General features: G+C 58.5%; 1 protein-coding gene across 2 annotated transcripts in view; it reads left to right on the top strand.

Moving 5' to 3' along the window:
• The first annotated feature begins 690 nt into the window (after nucleotides 1-690).
• Nucleotides 691-25,597, top strand: part of RALGDS (ral guanine nucleotide dissociation stimulator) — a 57,092-nt gene continuing 32,185 nt past the window's right edge. Inside the window, exon 1 of one of the 2 annotated variants that reach the window (XM_066200938.1) lies at nucleotides 691-867. In XM_066200938.1, the coding sequence (XP_066057035.1) occupies nucleotides 850-867 (18 nt within the window). In that variant the 5' untranslated portion in view covers nucleotides 691-849. Of the gene's footprint in view, nucleotides 868-16,339; nucleotides 16,616-25,597 lie in introns of those variants that run through there. The other variant, XM_066200936.1, reaches the window with a different exon arrangement.

Here is a 25,597-nt window from a genome sequence, read left to right as displayed (position 1 = left end):
AGCGGCTGGAGCACCCGGCCATGGGCTGCCGCAGCCTTCTCCCGGCTCCTTCTTCTGCTAATGGCTCGTGTCATCGGCCTCATGATGACTAACGATGGGGACCGGAGCCGCTCTGTTTCCAGGGCAACCCCGCCGGCTCCCCGGCTCCCGCTCCAGCGCACAGACCGTGCGCCCGCAGCTCCAGCAGCGCTGCCCGGGGGTCCCCCCGCGCCCCGTTTCGCGGAGCGGAGATGAGCGGCCGGGGGTCCGTGTGGGAGCCCCGGCTCCCTGCCCTTCCTCCTGGAGGGGGACAGCCCGGGGGTCTCCCTCAGCCACGGCCCCGAGCTCTCCTCCTGTTTGTACCCGCACCCAGCGCCCCGCCGGAAAGCTCCCCACCCACAGCTCCCGCTGCCCGGCGGGGTCTGCACGGTGCCTTCCCACGGTCCTGCCACTCCCGTCACCCACTCCCGGGGGGAAAACACCCCCAAAAAGCGAAGGGGTGCCCCGGATCGCCCTGGAGCGGTGCCCGCGGTGCGTGCGCCCACGGGGGCGGGTGGCAGCGGAGAGGTGCCCAGGGCTGCCCCCGCTGCAGACGCGCTCCCACCCTCCCGGGAACGGGGCCGGGCGGAGCCGGGAGCCTCCCCCTCCCTCCCGGTAGCGGCACCGCCTCGGGCCCGCCCCGCGCTCCGCTCTCCCGGCCGCGCTCGGCGCTCGGCGCTGGCGGCTCGGCGGGGGCGGCGGGGGCCCATGGCCGGCACGGAGCATCGGCCCCGGCCGCCGGGCAGCGCCGAGGGGCCCTGAGTGCGGCCCCGGCACCCGCAGCGGGGCCAGCGGCTCTCGGCGCGGCGCTGGGGCTATGAGCGGGGCACGATGATGATCGACACCCAGGTGAGTGCGCGGGGCACGGGCCGGCTTTGTCGTCTCCCCCCCCCCCCCCGGATTCCCCCGGCTCGGTGCGCTGCTGCCGGGCTCGGTCCCCTCCAGGAGCCTCGTTAGACGGGGCTCAGGGCGGCCCACGCGTGTCCGCGGCGGGTGACTGATGGGTGCGCGGTGCCGGGGGCTCTGGTGGGGTTTGCCGGGGCTCTGCAGCTGCAGGTGGCCGTGCCTTGCTCCCTGCTGGGGCCGGGGTCACTGTCCGTGCCCGCAGCCCGGACCCCTGCTCTGCAGCGGGGGCTTTAGCGGGGGGGAAACAGCGGCTTTGCCGAGGCAGCGGGGGAAAGTCTGGTTTTCAATTCCTTTTTTTTTCTTAATTTTTTTTTTGCTTTCTGTTTGTGTGATGGTTGATGCGGCTGGGAGGAGAGGAGCTGAAGGATTGGGAAGGAAAGAGACGCAGTTTGGGACGGGGTCTGAAGGCGCTGCGATGCTGCAGCAGGCGCTGTGCTGCGATGCTGCCGGCAGGCTGGCGCTGCTGCGTGCCGAGCCAGGGCCAGCTCCCCGGGCACCGCTCAGGACAAGTGGCATCAGCAGGTCCCTTGTCTCTGCCCGGTGTGTTTATTTAGCCAAAAAAGCTAAATCGAGCTGAGACGGGCTAAAGCTCTGCACTCCCAAACCCGCTGGTGCTTTTGGGGTAGGGGAGGATGGAGCAAAGGAATGAAATTTTGGGGGTGGCACCAGAACGTGACCCTGGGTTTGGTCCTGATGCTCCCCTGACTTTTGGCTTCCTCTTCTGATGTTCCCCTCCTGATCCCATCCCTGCGAAGGGGGGGGGCTGTGGGGCCCTTGTGGGGCTGCTGGGAAGGTAAGTGGGCAGCAATGGCTCCTTGGAGACCAGCAATGAATCAAGGGAAGGGCTGATGCTGTGCTGGAGAAGTGGGCTGGGATCCATTTTGGGGCTGGAAAATGTGCATTCCGGAGCTGCCTCCTGCACCCCGTGGGTCTGTTTGGTCTGGGCCTCGTTCACCTTGGTCCAGCCCAATAAACAAAAGCTGAATTAGCTCTCTTGGGGGCACGTGTGGGAGGCAGGCCCAGTGTGTGGGCTGGGTGGTGGCATGTCCCTTTGGAAATGGGGATTGGCAACCAAAATACTGGAGTTTGGGTCCTGACCCTGCCTAGGGTCAAGAACAAGAATTCTCCATAATTATGGAGGAGGAAGATTGATCTTGCTGGCAGATCCAGGAAATTAAAGGTGTGAGGTTGTCTAGAAAAAGATGTCCAGAGCTCAGCCTCCGTGGTTGGAGAATGCACGTGGCATCCTACGGAATGTTTTGCATTAAGGTTTCAACTTTAATCTTCCTGTCACTTTTTTAGGCTTGCCCCATTGAATGTATTTATTTATTGGTATATTTTATATGGGTAAACTGAGGCACATAGAGATATTTGTTCCAAGCCCAGGATCCTGCGTGGGTGGAGAGCAGAGGTTTAAAGTCCTCGTTCTGCCTGCAGAAGGGGATGAGCCACTCTGCCTTTTAAGGGGTGCAATTCATTGAGGTCCCGTTGTTCGTGGCTACCACTTTAGAAGAATTTCCAGCTGCACCCACAGCCGCACCCTGCTGGTTCTGAGGGCTGTACAGCTACATTTTTCATGCCTTGTAAATGTTCCTCTCCCCGGTTGCTAAGGGAAAGACCCACACAAACAACTGGTAAAACTGAGTGTTGCAAAGTAAATAAGCTGAGCAAACAAGGAGATTTTTTTTTTCATCTCTAAGTGCTGCAGGTGTGTTGTTCCAGGTGTCCTGACATGTGAAAGCAAAGGTTCACGGGCAAGGGTGAATTTCAGCCTTTGAAATGGAAACCTGCTCTTGAGCTGGGTCAGAAGGTGGCTTCCATCCTGAACCAAGCTCCCAGGGCTGCAGACTCATCCCCTCTCTCCCTTGCTGGCCGTTTGGGCAGGAGAAGGGAGCAGATGGTGGATGAGCAGTGTTGGGCTGGCTGGGGGCAGGACGCTGGGGCTGCCTTTGGTTTTGTCTTTCCTTTCATCTGCTCCCAGCGTCTGAAGTGGCTCCAGTGGCTCGGAGTTAACTCTTGGTGCTGCTCTGCAGGGCCAGGGGGGCGAGTTGGCAACAAGTGACAGTGAGCAAGGGTCCAGCTGGCAGCAGGGGCTGGGAGGCAGCAGGTGGAGAGATGCAAAGTCCCTCCTCGGCGTGGCTCAGCCACTCCATCTGGAGCTCCCACTCACGCCTGAGTCTGTGTGCCTGGGCTGATCAGACGTGAGCAGAGGATGCAGCGACTGCTGCAGGCTCCAGAATAAATCTCTGGGATGTTGTAATGATGGATCTGACATCCCCTAGCTCAGTGCAGTGTGTTGTCTCTGAGCCAGTTTGCTCAGAGAAGACTCTTTAAGTGAAGAAATGAGGGGCTTTTCAGGACTTTGGTTATTCTGGGCATCTTTGGGGTTGTGTTTTTCATCTCCTCGTAGTGTTTTCCCTCTGTCATTCCCTAAGTGGTGCCTGAGTGCTGGACCTGATCAGGGCAATCAGGGCTTCTGATCTCAGGTGGTGATCTTCAAAGCAATCTGCACTGTCCATCAAGATGGATTTTGCTTCTGATACCTTTCCCATTGCTATAGCAACCCATCTGACGAGGATGCCAGCACGCTTCCCAGGCAGTGTGTGCAGGGAAACCGCTTCACCTGCCACCAAGCTGCCACCACTCGTGGGGCAGGGCTCCTTAACTGGCAACTGCACATGGGTGCTGAGCCTGGAGGGGCAGAGGAGCTGCTGTCAGCTCCCCCAGGCTGACCCTGCCCTCCCAGGTGTCCCCACCACATGGAGTTCCCCTGAGATATCGGGGTGATCCAGCACAGGTGGGGGGAGTGCACGGTGTTTAGTGCCAGGATCTGGGATTTCTCTCCAAAGGAGATGCTCAGGATGGTGTGAAGGAGCTCGCCAAGTCTTGGTGAGTGTCAGAGGCTGTGTCCCTCCTCCCCTTGCCTGTGGAGAGGATGGAAGATGGGTCTCAGCTCCAGGGTGTTCATAGAGGAGAGGTTTTGCCTGCTTTTTCCAAGTGAGCCTGTTCCCTCCTCCACGTCCTTCACACTCTGCAGTCACTAGCTGGGCTCCAGGACGTTCTGCTCTGCCTCTCATCCTGCTGTCCTGTGCTTTCTGTGCAAACCAGAGGCCATCCAGCTGTGGCTGGCCCTCGGGACAGCTGTGGGGCTGCCTTCCCACTGCAAGGATGCTGCTGGCTCGGCGCTGCCTGGGGATGTGTTGTGCCCGGTGGGACTGCCAGGCGGTGTGACCCTGCGTGGGCCGGCCAGGGCTGCCCCGAGCCCAGCGGGGCCGTGCAGCAGATGGCACTGTTGTTTTCTCTATGAGTTATTGCCGTGGGTTCGCTTCCTCGGCGCTGGGAAGGGTCAGCGGTGACGGGAGCGGGGACAGGGCCAGCGTCCGGCTCCCTGGGAAAGCCCAGCACGCCAAACTGGGCTCTGCTGGGACAAGCAGAGCTCGGTGTTCGGGCACTGCTCACCCAGGAGGAGCCGTGCTTGCCTTGAGCGACATGATACAGCTCCATCCTCGGAGACGCCAGGTCCAACCCCGTGAGACCTCAGCGAGGCCGCGTCCATCACCGCGTCCTTCCTATAAAAAGAAATCCCTGTTCCCCCCGCTCCCCTTTGTGCTTGTCCCCGCTGTCAGCAGCCAGGCCCTGCCGCAGCTGTCCCCCAGCGCTCCGTAAACAGCAGGAACGCGTGACCTTTCCATCAGCCGGGCCGGGCAGCGAGAGGTGCCCGTGCCGCTCCCCCGGCTGCCGCATCCGCGCCGCCGCTGTCACATCAGCAGCGGGTTTTTTTCCACGTGCCCGGGGCGCTGTGGCTGGGCCGTCACAGCCCTGGCGTTCAGGGGTGGCCGTGACAGCTGCCGCCAGCTGTTTGTGTGCTCCCAAATGAAATCCATCCCGCCCCGCCCGGCGCCGGCTGCCGCGGGATGCGCTGCTGGAGGAGCCTCCAGATGTTGACAGCTTTTCCTGACGGGATCGCCCGAGCCCAGCCCGCGTGATCTGCGGCGGGGGGGATTCACCCATCTGTTTGTTTTCCGTGAGGATTCGCGTTTTTTAAATGCCTGGGTTTTCCTGGGGACCTTTTGGCTCCCAGGGCGGCGCGGGTGTCCCCGCGGGTCATTCGCTGTCCGCGCCGCTGTTCCCCCGCTCCGCACGCCTTGGCCGCGGGTCAAAGGCAAAGTTTGTAGACAGCAGCTGACGTCAGAGGCGGCTCGGTGCTGGCGTGCTGCGGGATCGCAGAGTTTCCGCTCCCCCGAGGCCCTGCAGTGCAGCGGGAGTTCATCCTCCGCAAGGGTTTACAGCCCCCTCGGTGCTCCCGGGTTTGCCGTGGCCCTGAGGGCTCCCTGTGAACCTCACATGCTCCCTGGAAGAGGTGTAGCCGTAATTCAGTGTCCTTCACCACCCAGCCTGGAGAGAGGTTCCGAAGATGGGAGAAAGGGGGAGCAGGGTGAAGGGGCTGGGGAGGAGGAAGGGATGCAGTGGTGCCCTGATGGGTCAGAGAGGATGGAGAACGGACCCTGAAGGACAGACCCTTCCTTGGTCTGTCCTGCCCTGTGTGACATCTGGAGAAAACCGGAAGCTTTAGATGTGGTGGCAGAGCTGTGGGATGGCAGAACATGTGGGATGTCAAGGCATCCCAGACCAGGCCCCACACCTCCCTGCGGGGTCTAGAGGAGAAAGGGACGAGGAGAGAAGATGAGCGAGGTGTGGTGCAGACATCGCTGTGGGCTGGCCAGGATCGCTGGAGAAGCACTGCAGGCATCCTGGAGGGGATGTGCAGGTTGCTGGCACAGCCTGGGGGTGATGCTGTGCCCGGTGTTCGGGATGTGGCCGTGTGAGCCCTGCTCTCGTGTGGGCTGAGAACTCCCTGCGAGCCGAGTCTGGCTCCTGGCACATCCGCTGTCCCTTTTTATCTTTCCTGTTCCGTGCAGCCCCGCTCTGTTTCCCACTGCCCTGCCATAAACACGGGCTGGCGGCAGGAAACAAACCCTGCAAGGCGCTGAAGGAGCCCGGCCGGCTCCGTGCGAGCCCTCGGCACGGAACAGGGAGGTCGAGGTCATCCCTGAGCGCAGCCAGGAGGTCCCTTTGAAATCTCCAGCAGCCGCCCTGCCCTGCCCTGCTCCCTTGGCCCCGCTGGCTCCATCCCACGGCGGATTTCCCACCGAGTGTTTCCTGCCTGTCCCTCTCGGCAGTGTCCCGCAGCTCTTCACCTCCCCGGGGACCTGAATAACAACCACGGGCAGCCGGGGCAGCGTGGCCAAGTCCAGGGCAGGCAGGAACACCCTGGTCGTGGGGACTGCTGCACGTTCTGAATTACAGGGAACAGAACACAGCCACGGTCCTGAATTAGAGAACAGGAACACAACCATGGCCCTGAATTACAGAGAACAGGAGCACAACCATGGTCCTGAATTACAGAACAGGGACACAACCATGGTCCTGAATTACAAGGAACCTTGGCTGCTCTCAACCCCTCTCCAAGGAGCTTGGGCAGCCCCAGGGGCAGAGCCATTGGTGGAGTCTGCTGGGAGGGGATGGAGGAGGCTCCCCAGGGTGGTGATTGTGGTCGAGATGTGCAAAAGCGTTTGCTATGCAGGCTCAGAAAGGTGCTGCTGCCCCAGCTGTGAATGTCTATGGGAGAGGGCAGCTGGCCCAGGGCAGGAGCAGCTGAGGGATGGGGTTGAACTTTGCCTGTGTTGAGGCTGGAGGAGCAGGGCTGTGTGTCCTTTCCTTATCATCATCATCATCATCATCATCATCATCATCATCATCATCATCATTACTATACCTCAATAATTATCTGTTCTTATCTCAGCCCATGAGGTTTTTGCCCTGGGAGAAGTCCCTCATGTTCTGCCCCATGACCAGCAGGCCAAATGGAGCACAAGTCATCCCCTCGTACAAACGAGGGCTTGTGGATGTTTGAAGGGCCCTGTTTTTCTTGGCAGAGGTTGAAAGTCCCAGCAGGCTTCAAGCTCTCCCGTTCAGCATTTCCATGGTGACAGGAAGGCTCTTCTGGTGGCTGTGCTGTCCTCGGTGCCACCAGAATAACGAGGCTGGGGCCAGCCCCGTGCCTTGGTGGGGGTTTGGGAGGCAGAGCCTGTGCCCAGTGCTGGATTGGACACTCTCCTTCTCCAGATGATTTTGCCCCGCTGGGATAAACCCAGAAGGAGGGAGGGGTTGTTCAGGAGACCGTACCCAGCCTCCTGTGCTGTCCCTGCGTGTGTGGCACTGCGGGTGGTGCTGTGGCACCACGTCCCCTGACACGGAGCCCATCCTGTGCCTCTGCACCCATAACCCGCCCGGGAAAAGAGCAGCCCCGGTGCTCTGCGGCGCTGTGTGAGTAACTAAAGGCAGAGGAAGGGGAGATGGCTGATAAGCGCTGCCACAGCCAGGGGAAGGTGCGTTTCTGCTGCTGGAAAGGCGCACGGTGTCCCTGCTGCCGCAGCGCACGGCCTCCTCCTCATGCTGCGGGCATCCCCACCTGCCGCTCGGAGGGATCCCGCAGGGATTTCAGCCGGACGAGGCACCAGCCACAGCCCATCCCTGCCCTGCGCGGTGCCGCAGACCCTGATCCTCAGCAGCGTTTTCCTGAAGCTCAGCGGGGCCTGGGGGCTTTTCCCGCTCTCATGGAAATGCAGCATGGCTCTGGGTACCCGGACTGCCTCGGAAATTGGGATTTTACATCCCCTGTGTGCTCGATTTATGGCTTTTCCCCCCACTCTGGCTGTCGATGCTGACCGGAGGGGAGGGCTGCACTCTTGAAACGTTTTACAAATACGATGAAATGTATCCTCTCTCCTTAGAAAGCAGCAAGGAGATTCCCATTCTCCCACGGAACGTTTATATATTTTGGGCCGAGCTGTGTATCTTTTGCTGTCAAACACCCCTAAGCAGGACCAGGTGCAGCGATATTTGTCAGGATTTCAGGGGCCTGCTGCTGCGAATTTCCCTGTGTGGGCACCACGTCCCTGTGCAAAGTCTCCTGGCTCAGTGACCTGCAGCCAGAGCCTGTGTTTCGTGGTGGGATCCGAATTTTCCCTGTGCTGGCCACCACTGACCCCTCCCTGGCCACTGTGGGTGTCACAGCCCTGCTTTTGGGGCATTTGCCCAGCATTTATTGGGGCTGGGTGCTGCACAGGGAGGCTGTGACTGCTTGTACAGGTCCCCTTTGCACTCTCCCCAGTGCTGCTTGAAAGGGTGTTTAGTTAATAGGATTATAAAGCTTTCCTGTCGTCAGGCAACGGAAATCAATGGTGGGCCCCTGGGAATGAGCCTCATCCGATTTCCAGCACAGCCACAGCACGGGTGTGTGGCCAGGGCTGCAGTGCTGCTCAAGGGGGGACGTGCTGCCCCCGCCCTGGTGCTCCCCACGCTGCTGGGGCCTCCTGGAAATAAGGAGAAAAAGGATGTAAGGCTATTGGAAAGTGTCCAGAGAAAAGGGTGAAGGGTCTAGTGGGGCCACAAGAGGAGTGGCTGAGGTCACTCAGCTTCTTGGCTGGAGAAAAGGGGATGGGAGGAGACTTTGAGGTCTGCACTTTCCCCATGAGGGACAGTCCAGGGGCAGCTCTGACCTCTCTGCTCCGGTGAGCAGTGACAGCACCCGAGGGAATGGCTGGAGCTGTGTCACGGGAGGGTTAGGTTGGAATTAGGAAAAGGTTCTTCCCCCAGAGGGTGCTGGGCACGGCCCCGTGGCTGCCAGAGCTCCAGGAGTGTTTGGACACCACTGTCAGAGGTGCACAGGGTGGGGTTGTTGGGGTGTCTGTGCAGGACCAGGAGTTTGATTTGATGATCCTCCTAGGTCAATTCCAGTCTGGGGCAGTCTGTCATTCTCTGAAATGCAGAGGCTGCTCTCAACCAACTCGTGTGGGCCGTGTGTCTCACCAGCTGGAGCAGGGCCTGGCGTCCCACAGGCAGTCAGGGCACTGCTGCAGCCCGTGGTGCTGATCCCAAAGTGCTGCATGTTCCCCAGCTCCTGTGTCTGCTGCTGGGCTGGTGCACGGAACCCAAGAATTTTCCCTTTCTGCAGTCAAAAGCGATGCCTTGGCCTGAGAGCTGAGAGCAGGTGCTGCTCTGCAATGCCTGGGGGGCTTTGCCCTCCTCTCTGCTGTCACCAAACTTCTGGAGACAGCAGGTTGGTAGGATGGGCTCGTGAATTCCTGTAAGGCAAAGGCTGCTCACAACTGCTGTCCCCAACATGCAGCACCCTCCCTGGTGGGCTGCACGTCTGCACTGCACAGGGGCCAGGCCTGGAACAGCCCAGCTCTGCCCACAGCCCCCAGGAGGTCAGGGAAGGGTTTCTGTGCTCTTTGGACTGTCTTCTCCAGAGCTGAGAGCCTCGGGGTGTGCTCAGTCCCCCCTGCCTAGTCCCTGCCCTCCTGCAGGGGATTCCAGGCTGGAATGCCTCTCCCTGCCCTCCTGCAGGGGATTCCAGGCTGGAATGCCTCTCCCTGCCCTCCCTCAGGGGATTCCAGGCTGGGATGCCTTTCCCTGCCCTCCTGCAGGGAATTCCAGGCTGGAATGCCTCTCCCTGCCCTCCCTCAGGGGATTCCAGGCTGGGATGCCTTTCCCTGCCCTCCTGCAGGGGATTCCAGGCTGGAATGCCTCTCCCTGCCCTCCTGCAGGGGATTCCAGGCTGGAATGCCTCTCCCTGCCCTCCCTCAGGGGATTCCAGGCTGGGATGCCTTTCCCTGCCCTCCTGCAGGGGATTCCAGGCTGGAATGCCTCTCCCTGCCCTCCCTCAGGGGATTCCAGGCTGGAATGCCTTTTCCCTGCCCTCCTGCAGGGGATTCCAGGCTGGAATGCCTCTCCCTGTCTGCCCCAGGGCCCCAGGAGAGCTCTGCACAGGGCTCCCCTGGCAGCCAAGAAAGCCACTGGAACCCTTCTCTGTCAGAGTGAGAGGCTGGGGAGCAGCTGAGCAGGAGCGCTGAGGGAAACTTCCAGAAAAAGTCAACGTGCTTCAGGAATCTGCCTGAGCAAAAAGTGTTTCCTATCCCCTTGGCTGTTAGAGAGGGGACTGCACGTGGTGGAGACTTCTTTAATCCCTGGAGGCTGCAGAACAGGCGTGAAGAGGGAGGACAGGGAGAGCCTTTGGCTCAGGGTGTGGGGCTGGCAGGCTGCAGGCTGCCAGAGCTGTGTCTCTTATCTCAGGAGCCCGGGGTTTGCTGTCTGCCAGGGAGCAGCGGTGTGGATGTGCAGATAACCTCCTGGCCACGGGGAATGTGGGTTAAAGCACGGGTGAGGAGCTGGGGCTGTGTTAAACAGCACGATGAGAGCGAGCGCCAGGGCTGGGGAGACGGGAACCTCCTCCTTTGGGTTTGTTTAAGCTCCAGCTAAGCCCTGGGAAATGTGCTGAAGGGAACAGCCCTGCCCGGCGCTGGGGGCTCGGCCAAGTGGGTGAATTAGTGGATGCCCGATTTCTGGGGAACGCTCCAGGCTGTGCTGTGCCGGGCACCAGCTCTGGCTGCCTGCAGATGTGTGCCCAGAGAGATGCCCTGGCCCTGCTGCCAGCCTGGTGCTGCCACACACAGCTGCTGCTCTGGCCTGCTGGCAGCTGGAATAAATCCCTGCGGAAAAATCGTGATTGGTGATGGTGGGGGTTGCCATGGCTTGCTAATACCCTCAGCTCTACATTCCCCCTGGCAGCTTTCTCTCCTCCAGTGAAGGTATTTGCAGTGGGAAGCACCTGGTGCTGCTGCAGGGCTGGTGTGGGCACGGCTGAGCCTTGCTGTGACCTGTGCTGTGCCCTGCAGGGTCAGTGTCCAGAGCTGGCCCTACAGGGGACAGGATGTCCTGATGTTTGGGAGCTTGTTCCTGTCCCCAGTCTGCCCGTGCAGGTGTTTGGGGAAGCGATGAGGACTTTCTTTAGGTTTGGAGCTGCAGGGGACAGCGGTGAGCATGTGGCAGTTTGTGGCATGGTCCCGCAGTGCCAGCTCCAAAGGCTGCCGTGTGTGCCCAGCCTGGGAAGTGGGGCAGCCGTGCAGGAGAACAAGCCCAGCAATGCAGGCACCAAAGGGGCGTGGGCCCTGTGCCAGGGATTTCCCACAGGAGAGCCACGCCCGAGTCTCCCCCGTGTGCTGCCGGTGGGGTGGGGACACCACGGACGTGTCATTGAAAGGCTTTAATCTGCTGGGAAACCATTTCGGGGTGATCCAAGGAGGGGTGGAGGGAGCAGCCACGGACTGCGAGGAGCTGTGTGGTGCTCTCCTCCTTCCCTCCCGCGGTGGGGTGGAAAGGGGGCAGGAGGGAGTGGAGATGTGCCCAGGGACGCGGGGTCCTCCCCCACCCCGCGTGTGAGCGCTCCTGGAACGGCTGTGTCGCGGTGGAAGGGCAGGAATCCCCTCCCAGAGCAGCTCTGCCCACCCGGGGGCTGCTGCAGGGCTGTTCCCGTCCTGAGCTCTGTCCCCACCTCCGCAGGAAGGGAGGCTGTGGAGACTCCATCAGCTGTTGCCATGACAGCCCCGAGCACGGCTCCCTCCCCATACCGTTCCCACCGTGCCAGCTCGGTATTCCCAGCTCCCCTGGGACTCACCGCCGGCAGGGGCCGAGGCTGCGGGATCCCTTTCCCCCTGCCGGTGCAGGGAAGCAGAAATGAGGCGTTTGGGTAGCCGATGTTCCCTTTCCCGGCTGGGAGCGGCGCTCCCGGCCCCCTGTGCATCCTCCCCAGCCCCAGGAGCACGGCAGGTCCCCGTTGCTGCGGTGACAGTCTCCATGGAGACCGGGCCGGCACAGCTGCATCCCGGGGACCGCGGCAGGGGAGGCCGTGGGGTTCGTCCCCCTCCCCACGGGGACACGCCGGCTCCCGGGGTGCGCTCAGCCCCCAGGGGAGCGTGAAAATGGAAATCCCTCAAGTGGCAAGTGTGTGGAGGAATCCCAAGGAAACTAATTGGTTTTCCCCCCAACCCTTCTTTAATGCTTGTTGGCTTTCACTCCACACTGGTAATTGCTGCTCTGCACCTATTAAAAGGCCGTCTCATGCTTTGCACGGGCTTGATTGGGAATTAATTTTGCATAGGCATCTATTCTGGGGAGCATGGGAATTTGTTCAGGATGCTGAATGCCAGACGGGGCTTTCCAGAGGCGTGAGGTGCAGCACAGGCTGTGCCTTCTCTCAGGAGGGACTTTGAGGAAACGACGGTGGCTTCTCCAAATAAATGCCTGAAAACAAGGGTGCAGATTGAAATCAATGGAATTCATTCCCACAACTAGTTTGGAACAAGACAGGTTGTGGGTGCTTCTGTGTATCCCGTTTGAAATCTCTCTTAGATGTCAAGGTGATTTTGATTTTCACTGGGAAATAGGTATCCTACCTGCTCATGGTGTCTTAGAAGTCCCACCAGGCTCCATCTCTATGTCTGCCTCTCTAAATCTACCCTCAGGTTTTCTGTAAACACCACATTTCTCCAAAGAAACGCCCCTTCGTTTGGGATTTCTGTGGTTTTGAAACCAGGTTTCCTCTTTCTATTACTGAGAAGTGTCAAAGGGGAAGAGCTGTTGGGATTTTCCATTTGCCATTTACTCGTCATGCTGCTTTCTTTCCCCTTTGCCTTTCTATCAGCCTCACACAATGAAAACAAACCTGCAGGTTTTGTGTAATTTCCCTCAAGTGCCGCACTCTGGTGCAGGATGCTGTGATGTTTGGGCATGGAGTTGCAATTTCCTTTGAAAAACAAACTCGCCATTGTCATTCCCGGGGAATTTCTTTCATTTTGTGGAGGGCTTTGATGCTTGACATCAAGCATTGGAGTCAGTGTTCCTTAGGTGTGCCTTTGTGAGTCACTGGGTGTCAGGAATGCCCAGCGTCACGGGGGAGGTTGGTCACTGGTTTTTTGGAGCTTCCCAAATGTCCACACCATTGCAGCAGTGCTGGGTGCTGAGATCCACCTGTGCATGAGTTTGTCCCTGAAATCTGCATTTAACTGTGCAGAGGGTCAGTCGTGGGGTGCTCAAAATGCTGTTTTTGGAAGGTGACAGAGGCTGTTTGGACCTTAAGGCCACGGATGCACTTCCCAACTCAGGAGCTGGCCTCTCCCTGGGGCAGCAGCGGAGCAGTTGGAAGCAGGATGCACCCAGCATAGGAATTGCAATGAATTTGCCCTGCAGTTGCTCTGTTCCTGCCAAGACTCTTACTGGAAAACAGTATTTTCCCAGTAATGGTTGCTAAGCACTGAGGTCTCATGATGGGCTTTATCTGCTCAGCTGGAGCCGCCACAATAAAGCTCCAGTGCGAAATGAGACGGGGAAACATCAGCGCCCGTGCTGGGGCTTCCCTGTCCTCCAGAGGCAACACCAGGAGGAGGAGATTTCTCCTGCACCCTGGCAGGGTTGGCCCACGCTGCTGTGGGGCTGCAGCAGCACCTCAGTCCTGTGCCAGTGGCTCCTCTGTTTTCCGTGCATGGGGATGGTTTCGGGGCTCGGCTGCTGCCGCCGGCAGATCTGGGATCGTGGCACGGTTTCCACTCACGTCAGCCAGACTGGAGGAGCAGGAGGATGAAGCTGTCATTTAAACATCTGCGTAGGATCATCCTGTCTGGGCTGGTTGGATGGTGGGGGTTCTTTTCTTCGTGTAAATCTCCCAGCGGGAAAGGGTTCAAAGCCACCCTGCCGGTTCCTGCTGAGGGACAGTCCTGTTCCCTGGTGGCTGGGGACACTGGTGGGTGGACATGCCTGAGCTGGCCCCAGCAGAGGAGGGGAAGGCCCCACACCATCTCTGGGGCTGCGTCAATGCCCTCAACTTCTGGCTGGTTACCTGTGACCAAAGCATTCCATGCACAGCAGCTCCCATGTCCCGTCGATCCACCGTGTCCTGTTCCTGTTGGCTTGAGATGGTTCTCTGCAGCATCTCTCCTTTTGCCCAGCTTCTGCTTCTGCTGCTTTGCCTGGTGTCCCTCCTGGGACTCTAAACTTGGAGCTTTGCTTTCCTTTGCAGCCTGCCTGTGTGGTTTGTGTCTTTTCCAGAGGGATTGTCACTTTCGGCATCTTTATGGCTGCTGGGTGGGAGGTGGCAGGGGATCAGCAGAGCAGACTGAGCCCCTGGCAGAGGTGTGTGACCACCTGAGTCTATCCCTAGCTCTTGAAATCCAGGGGAGCCCCAGAAAGCAGGGAACCAGCAGGTGATGGGACTCCTCCACCTCCACAGCACCTCTGCAGAGGTTCCCATCCCCATGGTACAGAGCAGCTGCTGAACAGGATGATGAGTTCCTGGGGATGGTAGCCCTTGGAGACTCTGGAACTTGAGTGTGAAATCAGTGTCCTTCTCGGGATGTTTGGAAGCTGCAATCTCAGCTGACCAAGCCCAGCTCGCTACTGGAAAGTTGTTGTTGGAAAGCCGAGCTCTGCTGACCAATTGTTGCAGGCAGGTGAGTAACCTGAGCTGGGGCTGAAGCCGAGGTTTGAATCACCTTTCCTGGAAGCAGAGCTGTGGGCACTGCCTGTGCTGAGGGCAGGGTTTGGTGCTGCTGGAATGTGGGGCAGTCCTCCATGGGAATGCACTTTGTCTTGAGTCACCAAGGAATCATGAAGGAGTAGAACAGAGACTGCCTGGGCCAAGGAGTTTCCAGGGCTGTGGCACTGCCTCTCTGCCATGGAAAGAGTTGCCAAAATTCTGTCAGTCAGCAGCTGGGGCATGGCCCTGGAAATTTTGGATTGTCCAGCTGTGATCTCCCCTGCAAATCCATCCCCGGGGCTGCTGCAGCGCTGCCTTCTTGTCCTCGCTGCTGCTCATCTCAGCCATCTGGTGGATGAAAAAGCTGCCTAATTTCCAGTTAAAACTTAATTTATGGTGGGTTTATCCCTATTTGGTCTTGTTCCAGGCTTGCCCATTAGCTCCCATTCCTGCAGCATGTGAGGGCTGCTTTTCTCATCCTTGCATTTCCCCCAGGAATGATGGGCCAGACCCCGCTGTAGCCCCACACCCTGCCCCGGCCTGCTGGGGAGGGACCCAGCCCCGACTGCGAGTGGCACGGAGGGTCCGTGTGTGTGTGAGACCCCTCTAAGGCCGGCTCTTGGCTCTGGCTCCTGCGCGGATGAGTCAGCCCGGCTCTGGCTCGGCGCTGAGCGGGGCTGGCCAAGCCCGGCTTACCTAACGCCGCAGGAATGCCTGGCTCAGCGGGGCTCCTCGGCTCTGCTCCGACACCCGGGCGTGCTGCGAGCCGCCTTCGTGGCCTCGGGCAGCGGCCGCGTTTGGGAAAGCCGGGAAAAGATGCACAGTCCCAACCTTTGCCCTGCAAGAGTCTCTTCAAAGTGCGACCCACAAACCCACCCAAAATGCCTGGAGTAGGGTCTGTTCGTCCTGTTTATGTCATCCCTGCTGGGCCCAGCAAGAAGGGCAGCTGTAAGGACAGAAACTCCTGTTGGCTTGAGGGCAGAGGGGATTTTCACCCTGGTCCCTGTGTTGGGTACGTAGCTAGCCCCAGTGTCTCTCCTGGTTGGGTGTGAATGGATGAACCCTCCGAACTGCTTCTCTCCTGCTGCCCTCCCTGAGATGAGACACCCTGAGCTGGGCTCTGCAGCTGCTGAGGGCGAGGTGATGGCTCAAACATCCGTGTGATCTGTGTCTGCAGGTGATAACACTGAGTTGCTCCATGTTGAGACTACCCCCCCCCCCCCCCACTGCTACTGTTGGTGAAAATTCTATAGGAGGGTGCTTCTCACAGCAAACCACCCGATTTTGTGCCACTCTTCCTTTAGCAAGGCTGCAGTTTGGATTCACAGGTTCTCTGGTGGGAAAGGCGGCTGGGAATGCTCACCTGGGCAGAACTTTCCCAGCACGATTGTCCTACAAACGAAGTGATCACCAGCACTGAAGGTCTCTCGGTGCCATGCTGCATTCTCAGTGCCATAAGGCTCCCGAGCACTCTGTGCATGTGAATTATTTAAGCCCCACTGTGGTCCTTGGAGTACAGGAAGGTTGAGCTGAAACTGCCTCTGACAATGGAAAACAGGGATGGGAGAAGAGACTGGAAGAAAAGGGGGAGGCTCCAGCTCGGACCACTCATGCTCTCTCTGTTTCACACCCTCTCATCCTTCCAGCTCTGCCTGTTTGCCTGTCACAACAGCCAGAGGGAAACGCTGTAAGTGCTGCAGACGCGGTTTGATCCTAATCAGAAACCAACAGCAGGCAGGACCTGTTGTGCGTCTCCAAGACAATGCGCGGGCTCGGCGAGTGCCACGCATGTCGATGAGGCTGGGGAGCTCCCGGCGGGGCCGAGCAGCAGCCGGAGGTTACCCGGAGAGAAAAGGAGAAGCTGGGGGCAGGCAGGGGAGCCGGGGCAGGCTGGCCAAGGGCCGCTTCCCCAGCCCGGGGAGCGGCGGCGGCTGCTCACACACACAACACGCACGCACACGCTGCTCACACCCGCGCACGCTCAGCCTCCCGGTGCAGCTCCTCGCGGCTCTTTGATTCGCGAGGGAGGAAACAAGACCTCGTAGGAGCGGCAGGAGCAGCAGCTGTTGGCGAGATGCGCTGACAGAATTGGACGCGGAGAGAGATCTCCGATCGGTTTCGCCGCCTGGGCTGGAGCTGCTCCTGGGAGAGGAGCGGCGGAGGAGAGAGAGAGAGAGAGAGAGGAGGAGGAGGAGGATGAGCAGCCCCTCCATCCCCGGGAAGATGGAGGCAAAACCTTTGTTCAACGTGCAGAAGGCTCTGGTGCAGCCTGTGCAGATGTGCATGTTGGATATCCCCCTGAGCGTGCAGGATGACGATGTAAGTAGCGGAGGGCGAGGGGAGCTGCCGGCCCGGGGCCGCGCTGGGTGTGTGAGGGGCAGCGAGGTGCTGTGACCCCACCCCGGCACCATCCGGGGGTGGCGAACTTGTGGCAAAGTTGACGATGCCAGGAGCTGGCACCGCCTCCAGATGTGACCGTTTCCTCTCTCAAGTGCCGTGTCTCGAGGCAGACTGTGGCGCTTGCCAAATCCAGGGCACCAAAACGAAAGGAGGGGTTTGGGAGGGAGAGGAAGCCTCTGTGTGGAATAAGAGTCGATGCAAAAGGGAGCGTTTGCTGTGCCTGTCCTGGCTCTGCTGCCCTGGAGTGGGTGTGAAAACATGGGAGGCAGCTCTTGGTGGCTGCCCTGCCTGCTGTCACCATCCGTGAGCTTCGGTCCTGCCCTCTCTCTCTGTTGCAGCTGCAGGGTTTGCTTCACCGTGCAAAAATCGGTGTCGATTGCAGCATTGAGGCAGAGCTTTCCCAAAATGTGGGTCAGGGGGTTCCTGCTCAGGGCTCCTCTCGCCACCTTAACTCTGCCCCTCACAGAAACACACCCCGAATCTGCCTGTGCATGAAGGACCCTGGGATAAAGCTCCTGGAGATCCCAAAATCAGGGGCCATGCTTTTTAGGGTGGGTGGGTGGTGAGCAGTCGGTGTCTCACCTGTGTAAAGGTTTTGGGTGTGATCCAGGTGCTGTTAATATTTGAGGCAAAACTTGCTTTGGTTTTTTTGGAGCGGGGAAAGCCCATCTCTTGCTGTATGTGCTCAGGGCGTGTAGTGTCACTGCAGGAGCCTTAAATCTGGATTTTCTCCATGGCCATCAACTGATCTGTCACAATCTCTGTCACCTTCTCTCCAGCATTATCTGTGTGTTTAAAGAGGTGAAATGAGAGCACAAAAGGGAGCACTTTCCTGCAGGGAGGTGTGTTGGATCCCGGCGGGGGTGGGGAGCCCCAGCCCAGCATCCTGAGTGTCCCCGCAGGGACAGGGGACTTGCAGGGAGCCTCCTATTTTTAGAAACACCCCGGGGGGCTTTGCCAGCATCGACAGTGTTGCTGCACTAATGAGGATAATGAGGATACCTGTGACGGCCACTGCGGAGCTGCTGGGGTGTGCCGGGGGTTGGGCAGCGCAGGTGCCTCCTGCAGCATTCCTGGGAAGGAGGGAGGGCAGCCGGGCGGTGGGAGGCGGCTGGAGCGGGGGATGAAGCGGGTGAAGCAGTGCCTGGGTGCTTTATTCTCCTTCAGCTTGATTCCTAAGCGGCAGATTTCTCCAGGCTTACGGCAGGCGATCTCCGTCTCTGCTCAGCAGTGCAGTCTGGTGCTGGACTTCCCTGCGGCCCCTGGTGCAGCGAGGGGGATCCTCAGGGCTTGCCCGACACAGGTGGAGGCTTCCCTGCCTCCTTCCTTGCGCTGGGCATCGGCTGGGACCGGGCATGGGGAATGCCCTGGCCTGGGTCACTCAAGGATTTCTTCTTGCTTATCATATTCCGCTTTTTTTTTTTTTAATCAGAAAAGATAAATAATTTTTTAAGGGAGCTGTGCAATATGTTAGTGCGGGATTTTTCTATTATTTGGTTGGTTGGGTTTTCAGCAATTCCTCCGAGCCCTCTGGAGGCTGCTGGGTGACAGCCAGTCCTGGCAGTGTCACGGTGAGGCAGCAGTTGGTGACTGGCACATCAGGGTGTCCCCAGACCTCAGGTCATGGCTGGGGCATTACTGAGGGACAGGAGAGGTTAGGGCTTCCCTGTGGAAACTCGAACTGCCAGGGGGGCACACTGGGATCTCCAGCATCCCCATTTTCACGTTTCCCAGGCATGCTCACGTCTCCCAGCTCTGGCCTCACTGGTGCTTCCACCCCCTGCCCTCTCCTGCACTGGGCAGAGTGGGATGAAACCCCCATGGGCGAGCACTGTCTGGCAGTACCTGTGAGCAGGAGGTGGATCAGGGTCTCCATGCTCTGTGTCTCGGTGTGTCTGCCTCTCCATGTTCATGCACCCCTGCTCTGAGGTTCTATTTCCATTCCTGGAAAGCGGGGGCACGGTGAGTCCCATTGCTGGAAGCTGCTGCAGAACACACAGGTGGGGAAATGCCAGCAGGGAAATCCTGAGTGGCGTTTTTGTCTGTGGGGTGATGAGGAAACTCCTCTTTCAGAGCTGAAATATTCCCCCAGCCAGGCAGGGTTTGGTGTCTCACACCCACCTGCAGGTCCCTGCTCATCTCCTGCCGTCGCTTCGCCGGGCTGCGTGGGCAGTGGGGAGGGAGCAGTGCTGGCATTTCCCCCTCTATTTCAGGACTTTAATTTCTATTTCAGGCTCATTAATTTCCTTTCTTCTTGGAGGTGACACAGGCAGGTTGGGGGAAGTTTAGGGGCTGCAGTACCTGAGGCTCTGCTGCAGGCTCCTGTCCGTCAGTGTCCACAACATCTGGGCCATCCCTGTGGGAAGGCCTGGCTTGAAAAATGGGCTTTCCTCCTGCTGCAAATCCCTTCACTGAACACACAACTGACCTTTTTCAGGCTGGATTCCCAGGGAGCAAAGCTTTGACTTCAAAAAGGAGCAAGGCAAAGCCCAGGCTGGGGACACCCCACAAAACCCATGAACCTCTGCCTCAAGTCTCTATTCCCAGGGCAGCAACTCTGTTGGGTCAAGATCTCATATTCCTGTTTTTCAGGGAAGCTGCTCTGCCCCAGCGATGGGCTGGGTCTCCTTTGGGGGACATTTCACCAGCTGGCAGTGGGGCACTGGAGGTGCTCATGCCCACGTTCAGTGGGTGGCCAGCTGGAAGAGAAACATCCCCCCCAGGTTACCCTCAATGTGGTGCTGTGTATCAGGCAGAGGAGGCTCCCATTTCTGCCTTCCTTGATGGCTTTTAGCGGGGTTGTCAATCCCCCCTTTCATAATTCAGCCACAGCAGTTGCAAAATTGCCCGGGCTGCCTCTTTTGCTGTGATGGGGAGGGATTTCCAAAGCTTTGCTAATAAAAGAGCAACAGTTTCTATGCCTGGGAGGTGGGGAAATCAATGAGCGGGCTGTTGCAAGTGATATAACGGCTGTTTGTGGCATCTCAGGCAGTTCCCTGACATGATGGAGCTTTATGGCTCTCTGTTTGTCAGCTTAATTGGCGGCATCCACTCCCTGCCAGTGCGAGCCCGCGGGGCTGGGAGGGAGCGGTGGGGTCCCGGGGCGATGGGATGCTGCTGCCCGCTCCCAGAGCATCCCTCCCGCCTGGCTGGGCATGCCAGGCTGATGCCATGCTGCTCTCACAGCGTTGTGTCGCGATGGAAAGCACTGGGAAAATGGGAAAACGCCCCTGGCTGCAGCGTCCGGCAGGTCAGGGCAGAGCAGCACAGCCGGGGGCTCTCCCGGCACTGCTCAGTCCGAGCTGGGCACTGAGTGAAGCCCTGCGGGGTGAGAAGAAATCAGGGGAATATCTCATTGTCCCGCTTGCATCCTCCACAGCCTGTCGTGGCGGTCTCCCCATCTTTGCCTTCTTCCTTTCTCCTCTGTGATGTCCTAATAAGTGCAAGTCGGTCTGACTTCAAAGTGGTTAGCAAATATTTTCCACACCAGCGAGCTAATTAGTTAAATTACATTTCACATGCTAATTTATTCCTCTAATATTATTATTTTTTTCCCTCAGCATAGTGAAATACAGAAGAAGATAAAAGCTCTGTTTGACCTTAGAGCCAGGCTCAGAGGGGTTGGAGATGGGAACAAATGATTAGTTCCCAGGTTTGCTGTAGCACAGGCTTATTCCCTGCCGCATTTGAGACCTCATTCGGTGGAGTTTTAAGAGTTTTAGCTGCCTGCAACCCTGGCATCCTGGGTGAAACGCTGTCCTCTGGCACACAGAAAGAAAACTTTCAGAGCAGCATTAATGAGCTACTAATTTCCGGCTCCGTTGTTCCTGTGCGCAGCAGCGGTATCACCTTGGAGTGCTGCATAAATAGCCAATTAATCCTTGCGGGAATGGGTGGGAAGGGTGTTACTTCCCCCGTCAGGGCTGGAAAGGCTTGAACTGGGAGTCAAGCGGGGCCAGGGAGCTGATGCTGGTGTCAATCCCAGGTTGAAGCTGGAAAGGCTTTAACTGGGGGTCAAACAGGGACAGGGAATTGCTGCTGGTGTCCATCCCAGGTTGGAGCCGGGGTGCAGCGATAGCTGCCGACGTGGTGAATCAAAGTCTGCCGGGTCTGTATCAAAGGCTGTTTCTTTTCCACTGCGTGCATATGGTAGATGTTATCGAGAGGGAGGAGCTGAAAATGAGCTCTAGGACCATTTCCTGACCACAGTCACAGGCAAAAACAACAAATCCCTCCATCCCTGCTCTGGGCCAAACTCTCCTTTTCCCTCAGGCAAATCATTGTTTTGTTCCTTTCGAGATCATGAGAAACTACGGGAAAAGGCTCCCAGGTTTAATGCTCATCTGTAAGGACTGAGATTTAGGAGCACGCTGCAAAGTCTTGGGATTTCTGGGAATTGCCCTGGCCAGGCTGAGGGCTGAGCCCACCCCACACCATTTGTGCAGGCGCAGCTCTGGATCCATGCAGTGCTGTGGGGTGTCCCTGCAGCTCCCAGGGCTGTGTGTGACCCCGCTGCTGATCTGTGCCTCTGTGCTGCTTGTCCCAGTGCTGGGGGAGGCATCAAAGCTCTGCCCCACCATCTGAACCCCACCAGACGCACGTATGAACATGTGAGGCCATGAACACTCCACTTTGTGCCTCTGGCTGATGCTGTCCCAGGAGCTTTTGGGGTGGTGGCAATCCCTGTTTCCAGCCCTGGGTGAGGCTTCAGAGAAGGAAGAGTTGGTGTGGCGGCCGAGCCCTTTCACTGGTTTAAAAGGGATGGAGAAAAGGTTCCCAGTAGCTGCTGTTTGGGTCACTGGTGCTAAAACATCCCGAGTCTTCACCCTTGCCTGTGTTCCCACACTGAATAAACATGTGAGATACAGCCCTGGGAGTGCCAGGCCAGTAATTCCAGGGTTCTCACAAATAAGCAGGTAGCAGGATGGTGTTGATGCAGACAAGAGTTGCTGAAGTAGAATGAGAGCACAGACCTCTGGAGCCTCAGTACAGCCTGTCTTGAGGCTCATGCTGGCCAAGGGCTTGTCACTATTGCCTGAACTCTGTCACCTCTGGGACAGGCTGTTTGCAGCTCTTGAGATGCCTGGTGCTCACCAAATGTCTGTGCCTTGCCCACGTGTGGCCACACCAGTGGGTCTGTGGTGGTCACCTCACGTGTACCACGGCTCCCCGTGCTCACTGCGGGGGCTGGAACTGCCTGACCAGCTCTCACCGCTGTCCTCACAGAGTTACTGGTGCAATTAAAGCCGTGCTAATTGTCTGCGAGGCAGAAGGGGACGACGTTTCGAGTAATTGTTCAGTTGATCTATTTTCAATGTATTTTTCTAAGTGGCTTGGTTTGGGTCTGTGCTTGCCAGAAAAGGAGGTAAAATAAGGTAAAATACCCCGTGCCACATCCTCAGTAAATAAACCCTCTGATTTTGGTGGCGTTACAACCGGTCCCTAGCTAAGGATGTGATGTTCAAGGTGACCTCCTAGAGTGGTTCTCTGTTTCTCTGCTCTTCCTCCCCATCCTTCAGCACCAACTTCTCTGTCTGAAACTTGAGGGCAATGTGAGAATTTGCTCCTCGTGCAGCTTTTACTGTGTAGATATGATTCTCCCAGAGGTACAGGCTCTGCCTCTTGCACTTTCCCTCTCTCCAGTGAAATGGGATCTCTTCCCTGCGCTTTCAGCTCTTCTCTCACACTGTGCTCTCCATTTCCATCCCGTGGGATCGGCAGAGCCTTTCTCGTGGCTCCAGGCACTGCCGGGGCAGCTGCACAGCCCGGTGCCCGTGTGCTGCTGGCAGGAGCTGCCTCCATCCCTGCCCCGGGGCCTGGGCACCCTGACTCACGGCACATCGGCCCCGGAGCAGCTGCCTCCTGCCAGTTGGATTCAGTAAGGGCCCCGTCAGTGCAATTTGCTGTCATCTGTCACCGTGCACCGGGCTCAGGGCAGCGCCTGCAGAAGCAGCTGTTGCAGGAGTGTGCCGTGAGCGCTGCCAGCGCTGCCCGCTGCCCACGTGGGCTCAAATAAGGCAAATCCACTTTTCTGGCTGCTTTGGCACAGCGCGGGCCGTCAGAGGGAGGCTGCTGGTTGTTTTGGGTCTTTGCCAGAGCACGGGAACTCTTTGCCCCTGGCTGTCCTGCCCTCCCCAAGCCGAGGTGCTGGGTTGGGGGTGTGGGTGTTGCCTGCCCGTGGCTTCATCCCCTGCTCGGCACAGCCTCACATTCCATGTCCTGCAGCAGGGCTGGGGCAGGGACAAGGCTGCCATCACTGCAGGCCTTGGTTTGGGCTGTCCCAGCTGCAAATACGGGGGAAATGGAGGGTTTGCCCCATTCACAACCCTTCACACAGCAGCAGAGCGTGGGTGTAGCCCCGGGCATCTCCCATCCAGGGGCTCCATCCGAGATGACCTTATTTAATTATTATTTAACTATTTATTTTAAATTATCCCTGGGGCTGAGACAGCTGAGAGTGGCAATGCTGAGTGCGCCTGCCACGCCTGGAGCTGGACCCTGCCCGGCCTCAGACGTGGCTGCCACCACGGAGGGGTTGGCACTGCACCTTGCTGACACCAGCCGTGCTCCTGTGGCCCGTGGTGCTGCTGAAACCTCCTCCTGTCACACACAGCCGCTGCACGGCTGCTCCTCGGGCAGCACCGATGAGCCCCGGGGCTCTTGGCTCTGCTCCAAAGCCAACACACGGCTCTGGAGGATCCCCTGCCCCTCACTGGTGTCCCTGTGCAGGAGAGAGCAGCTTGCTTTTTTAAAGCATTGCCAAGCACAGATAGGCACCACTGCTGTATCCAGATAGGGCTGGATTTAGCCATGGGAGAGTCAAATTCTGCTGAGAAACGCCCCTGCCGGGAGCCCTGTCCTGGAACAACTGGCTGGTAAATGCTGTTGAGATGCAAAGAGCACCTTTGGTTCCAGTGCAGTTGCTCATGAGGTGGTAAAACACTACAGGGAAGGGAGGAGAGCCAGATGCAGCTTGGTGTGAACCTGGAGTTCATAAAGGAACTTTGTGGTACCAACACTGCTGGAAGGATTGGCTCCACTGCCCCAGGAGCTGGTTCTCCCCAGATCCTCCTGCCTGCCCCACCATATGACAATGGTGTCAGCCCTGCTGGTGGTTCAGCTGGGGCAGAACTTGTGATATTTGGTATTTTTAACTCCCAGCTCCTGGAGTCATGTGCGTGGCATCACTCGTGGTGTCTGGGGAGGGCAGCACATGGTGCACCCCAGTGTTGTGGTCAGGCTTTGGGGCACCACCTCCATGCAGATGCTGCTGAAGGCCTGACTTCAAGAACCTCAAAGTTGTTTGCATCCGAAATGTGATTTGTTGATTTTCTCGTGTCTTCCCTGTGCAGGCATCTCCTCAGCCCTGTGTTCTGGCTTCTCTGGGCTTGTGCCAGGGTTGTCCCGGCGTGTGCTGGGGCTGCAGCAGCTTTTGGCAGCAGGACATTTGGTTTTTGCTTCCTCTTGACAGCCCAGGAGTGAGAAATACCCAATCCCATCCTGCTGACAGCTGCCTTTGTAATTCGGGTGCTGTGAGCTCCCAGAGGACAGCTGTGAGCATCAGGCCCTTCACCTGGAGATATTGAGGAGCTCTTTGGGAGGACAAGGCTGGTTTGATGTGACAATCTTGGTGGTGCCTGGCTGTGATGTTGGTGACAGGGAAATGCAGCCCTGACCCGAGATGAGGGGGCTTCCTCTCCCGCCTGCCAGGAAAGCAGCACCCAAAAATCTCCCTTAGTAACCCCTGTCTGCTCATCCTTCTCCCTTTAGGCTCCGGTGTGGATCGTTCTGAGAGTCAGGAGTTTTTCTTTCACCACAGTGTCCTCCCCAGAACTTCTCCTTCCCATACTGGAAACCGAGCGCGAGTTAGAAACTGCGAGCAGGCGAGGAAGGAGGGGCAATGTGGTTTGTGGCGCCAGAGCCTGGGCTGACCCGGCAGAGCAGCTGGGAGGCACTTCTGGGGGCTCTGGGGAGAAGAGCTGAGGGCAGGGGAAGGAGGATGGAGGAGCTGTTCCAGCCCCGTGGGGTCTGGCAGTGTCGTGGTCGTGGGTCGGGGAGCCCCTGACCAGGGGGGGTCCCGCCTGGGCAGCCCTGGAGCTGTCTGGAGGCAGGAAATGGAGACTAATCCCTCCCCACCCTGCTGTGTGCAGAGCAAGAGGGAATCAAAAGCAGCTGAAAATCCCGGATTTCCCTTTCTGTTTGGCGGAGAGGGATGCGGGAAGCACAGGGGAGGAGACGGACAAGTTAAGTGGCGGCAGCTCCACCTTTTCCCGACGCCTCTGCACCCACAGCCCCCAGGGGGACCTGGCCCTCCCAGCCCTCCCCAGTTACTTTGGGGTCAGTTGAAGACCTGGCTGCTGCTGGCAGTCCAGCTGGCCACAGAATGGCACCAGACCCCGTCTGAGACCTGTGACACACTTCCATTCCCAGGGCCCCTCGAGTGCCAGCTGTGCCCTGGCACACCCGCCCTGGGAAGGAGCTTTGCACAAGGTGACTCTCAGCCGGGGCTGGGGCAAGGAGGGGGAAAGGGAAGCTCCCCAGGGGTTTGGCTGTTGTCAGGGATGACTCAGTGCATGCCCTGGCTGGGTGGCACCGTCTGTGCCACCGTGTTACGTGCCCACATGTCATGGAAACCCTGACGCTGCTCCGGACCCGTGTGGCACGAGTGGCATTGGGTAACGAGCCATCCATACGGGTCTGATCTTCACTGCTGAGGGTAAAAACGTTGCCTTGTGATGGTGCTGGCAGCTCAGGAACAGATGGATCAGGCCATGCACTCTGTGCCACGGGGGACAAAGAGGGGAGGAGCTGCTCAGGGCCCCACTGCTGCAGAAAGTCCGGGTGAGACCCTTGGGGACCCTTGTTCCGCTCACCCTCTGCTCCCTGACCCTCCTGCAAGAG

This window comes from Chamaea fasciata, unplaced genomic scaffold (assembly GCF_029207755.1).
Source record: "Chamaea fasciata isolate MVZ Bird 193981 ecotype frontalis unplaced genomic scaffold, bChaFas1.0.hap1 SCAF_20, whole genome shotgun sequence".
NCBI classification, from domain to species: Eukaryota; Metazoa; Chordata; class Aves; order Passeriformes; family Sylviidae; genus Chamaea; species Chamaea fasciata.
This window is presented reverse-complemented; position numbering and strand designations above follow the sequence as displayed.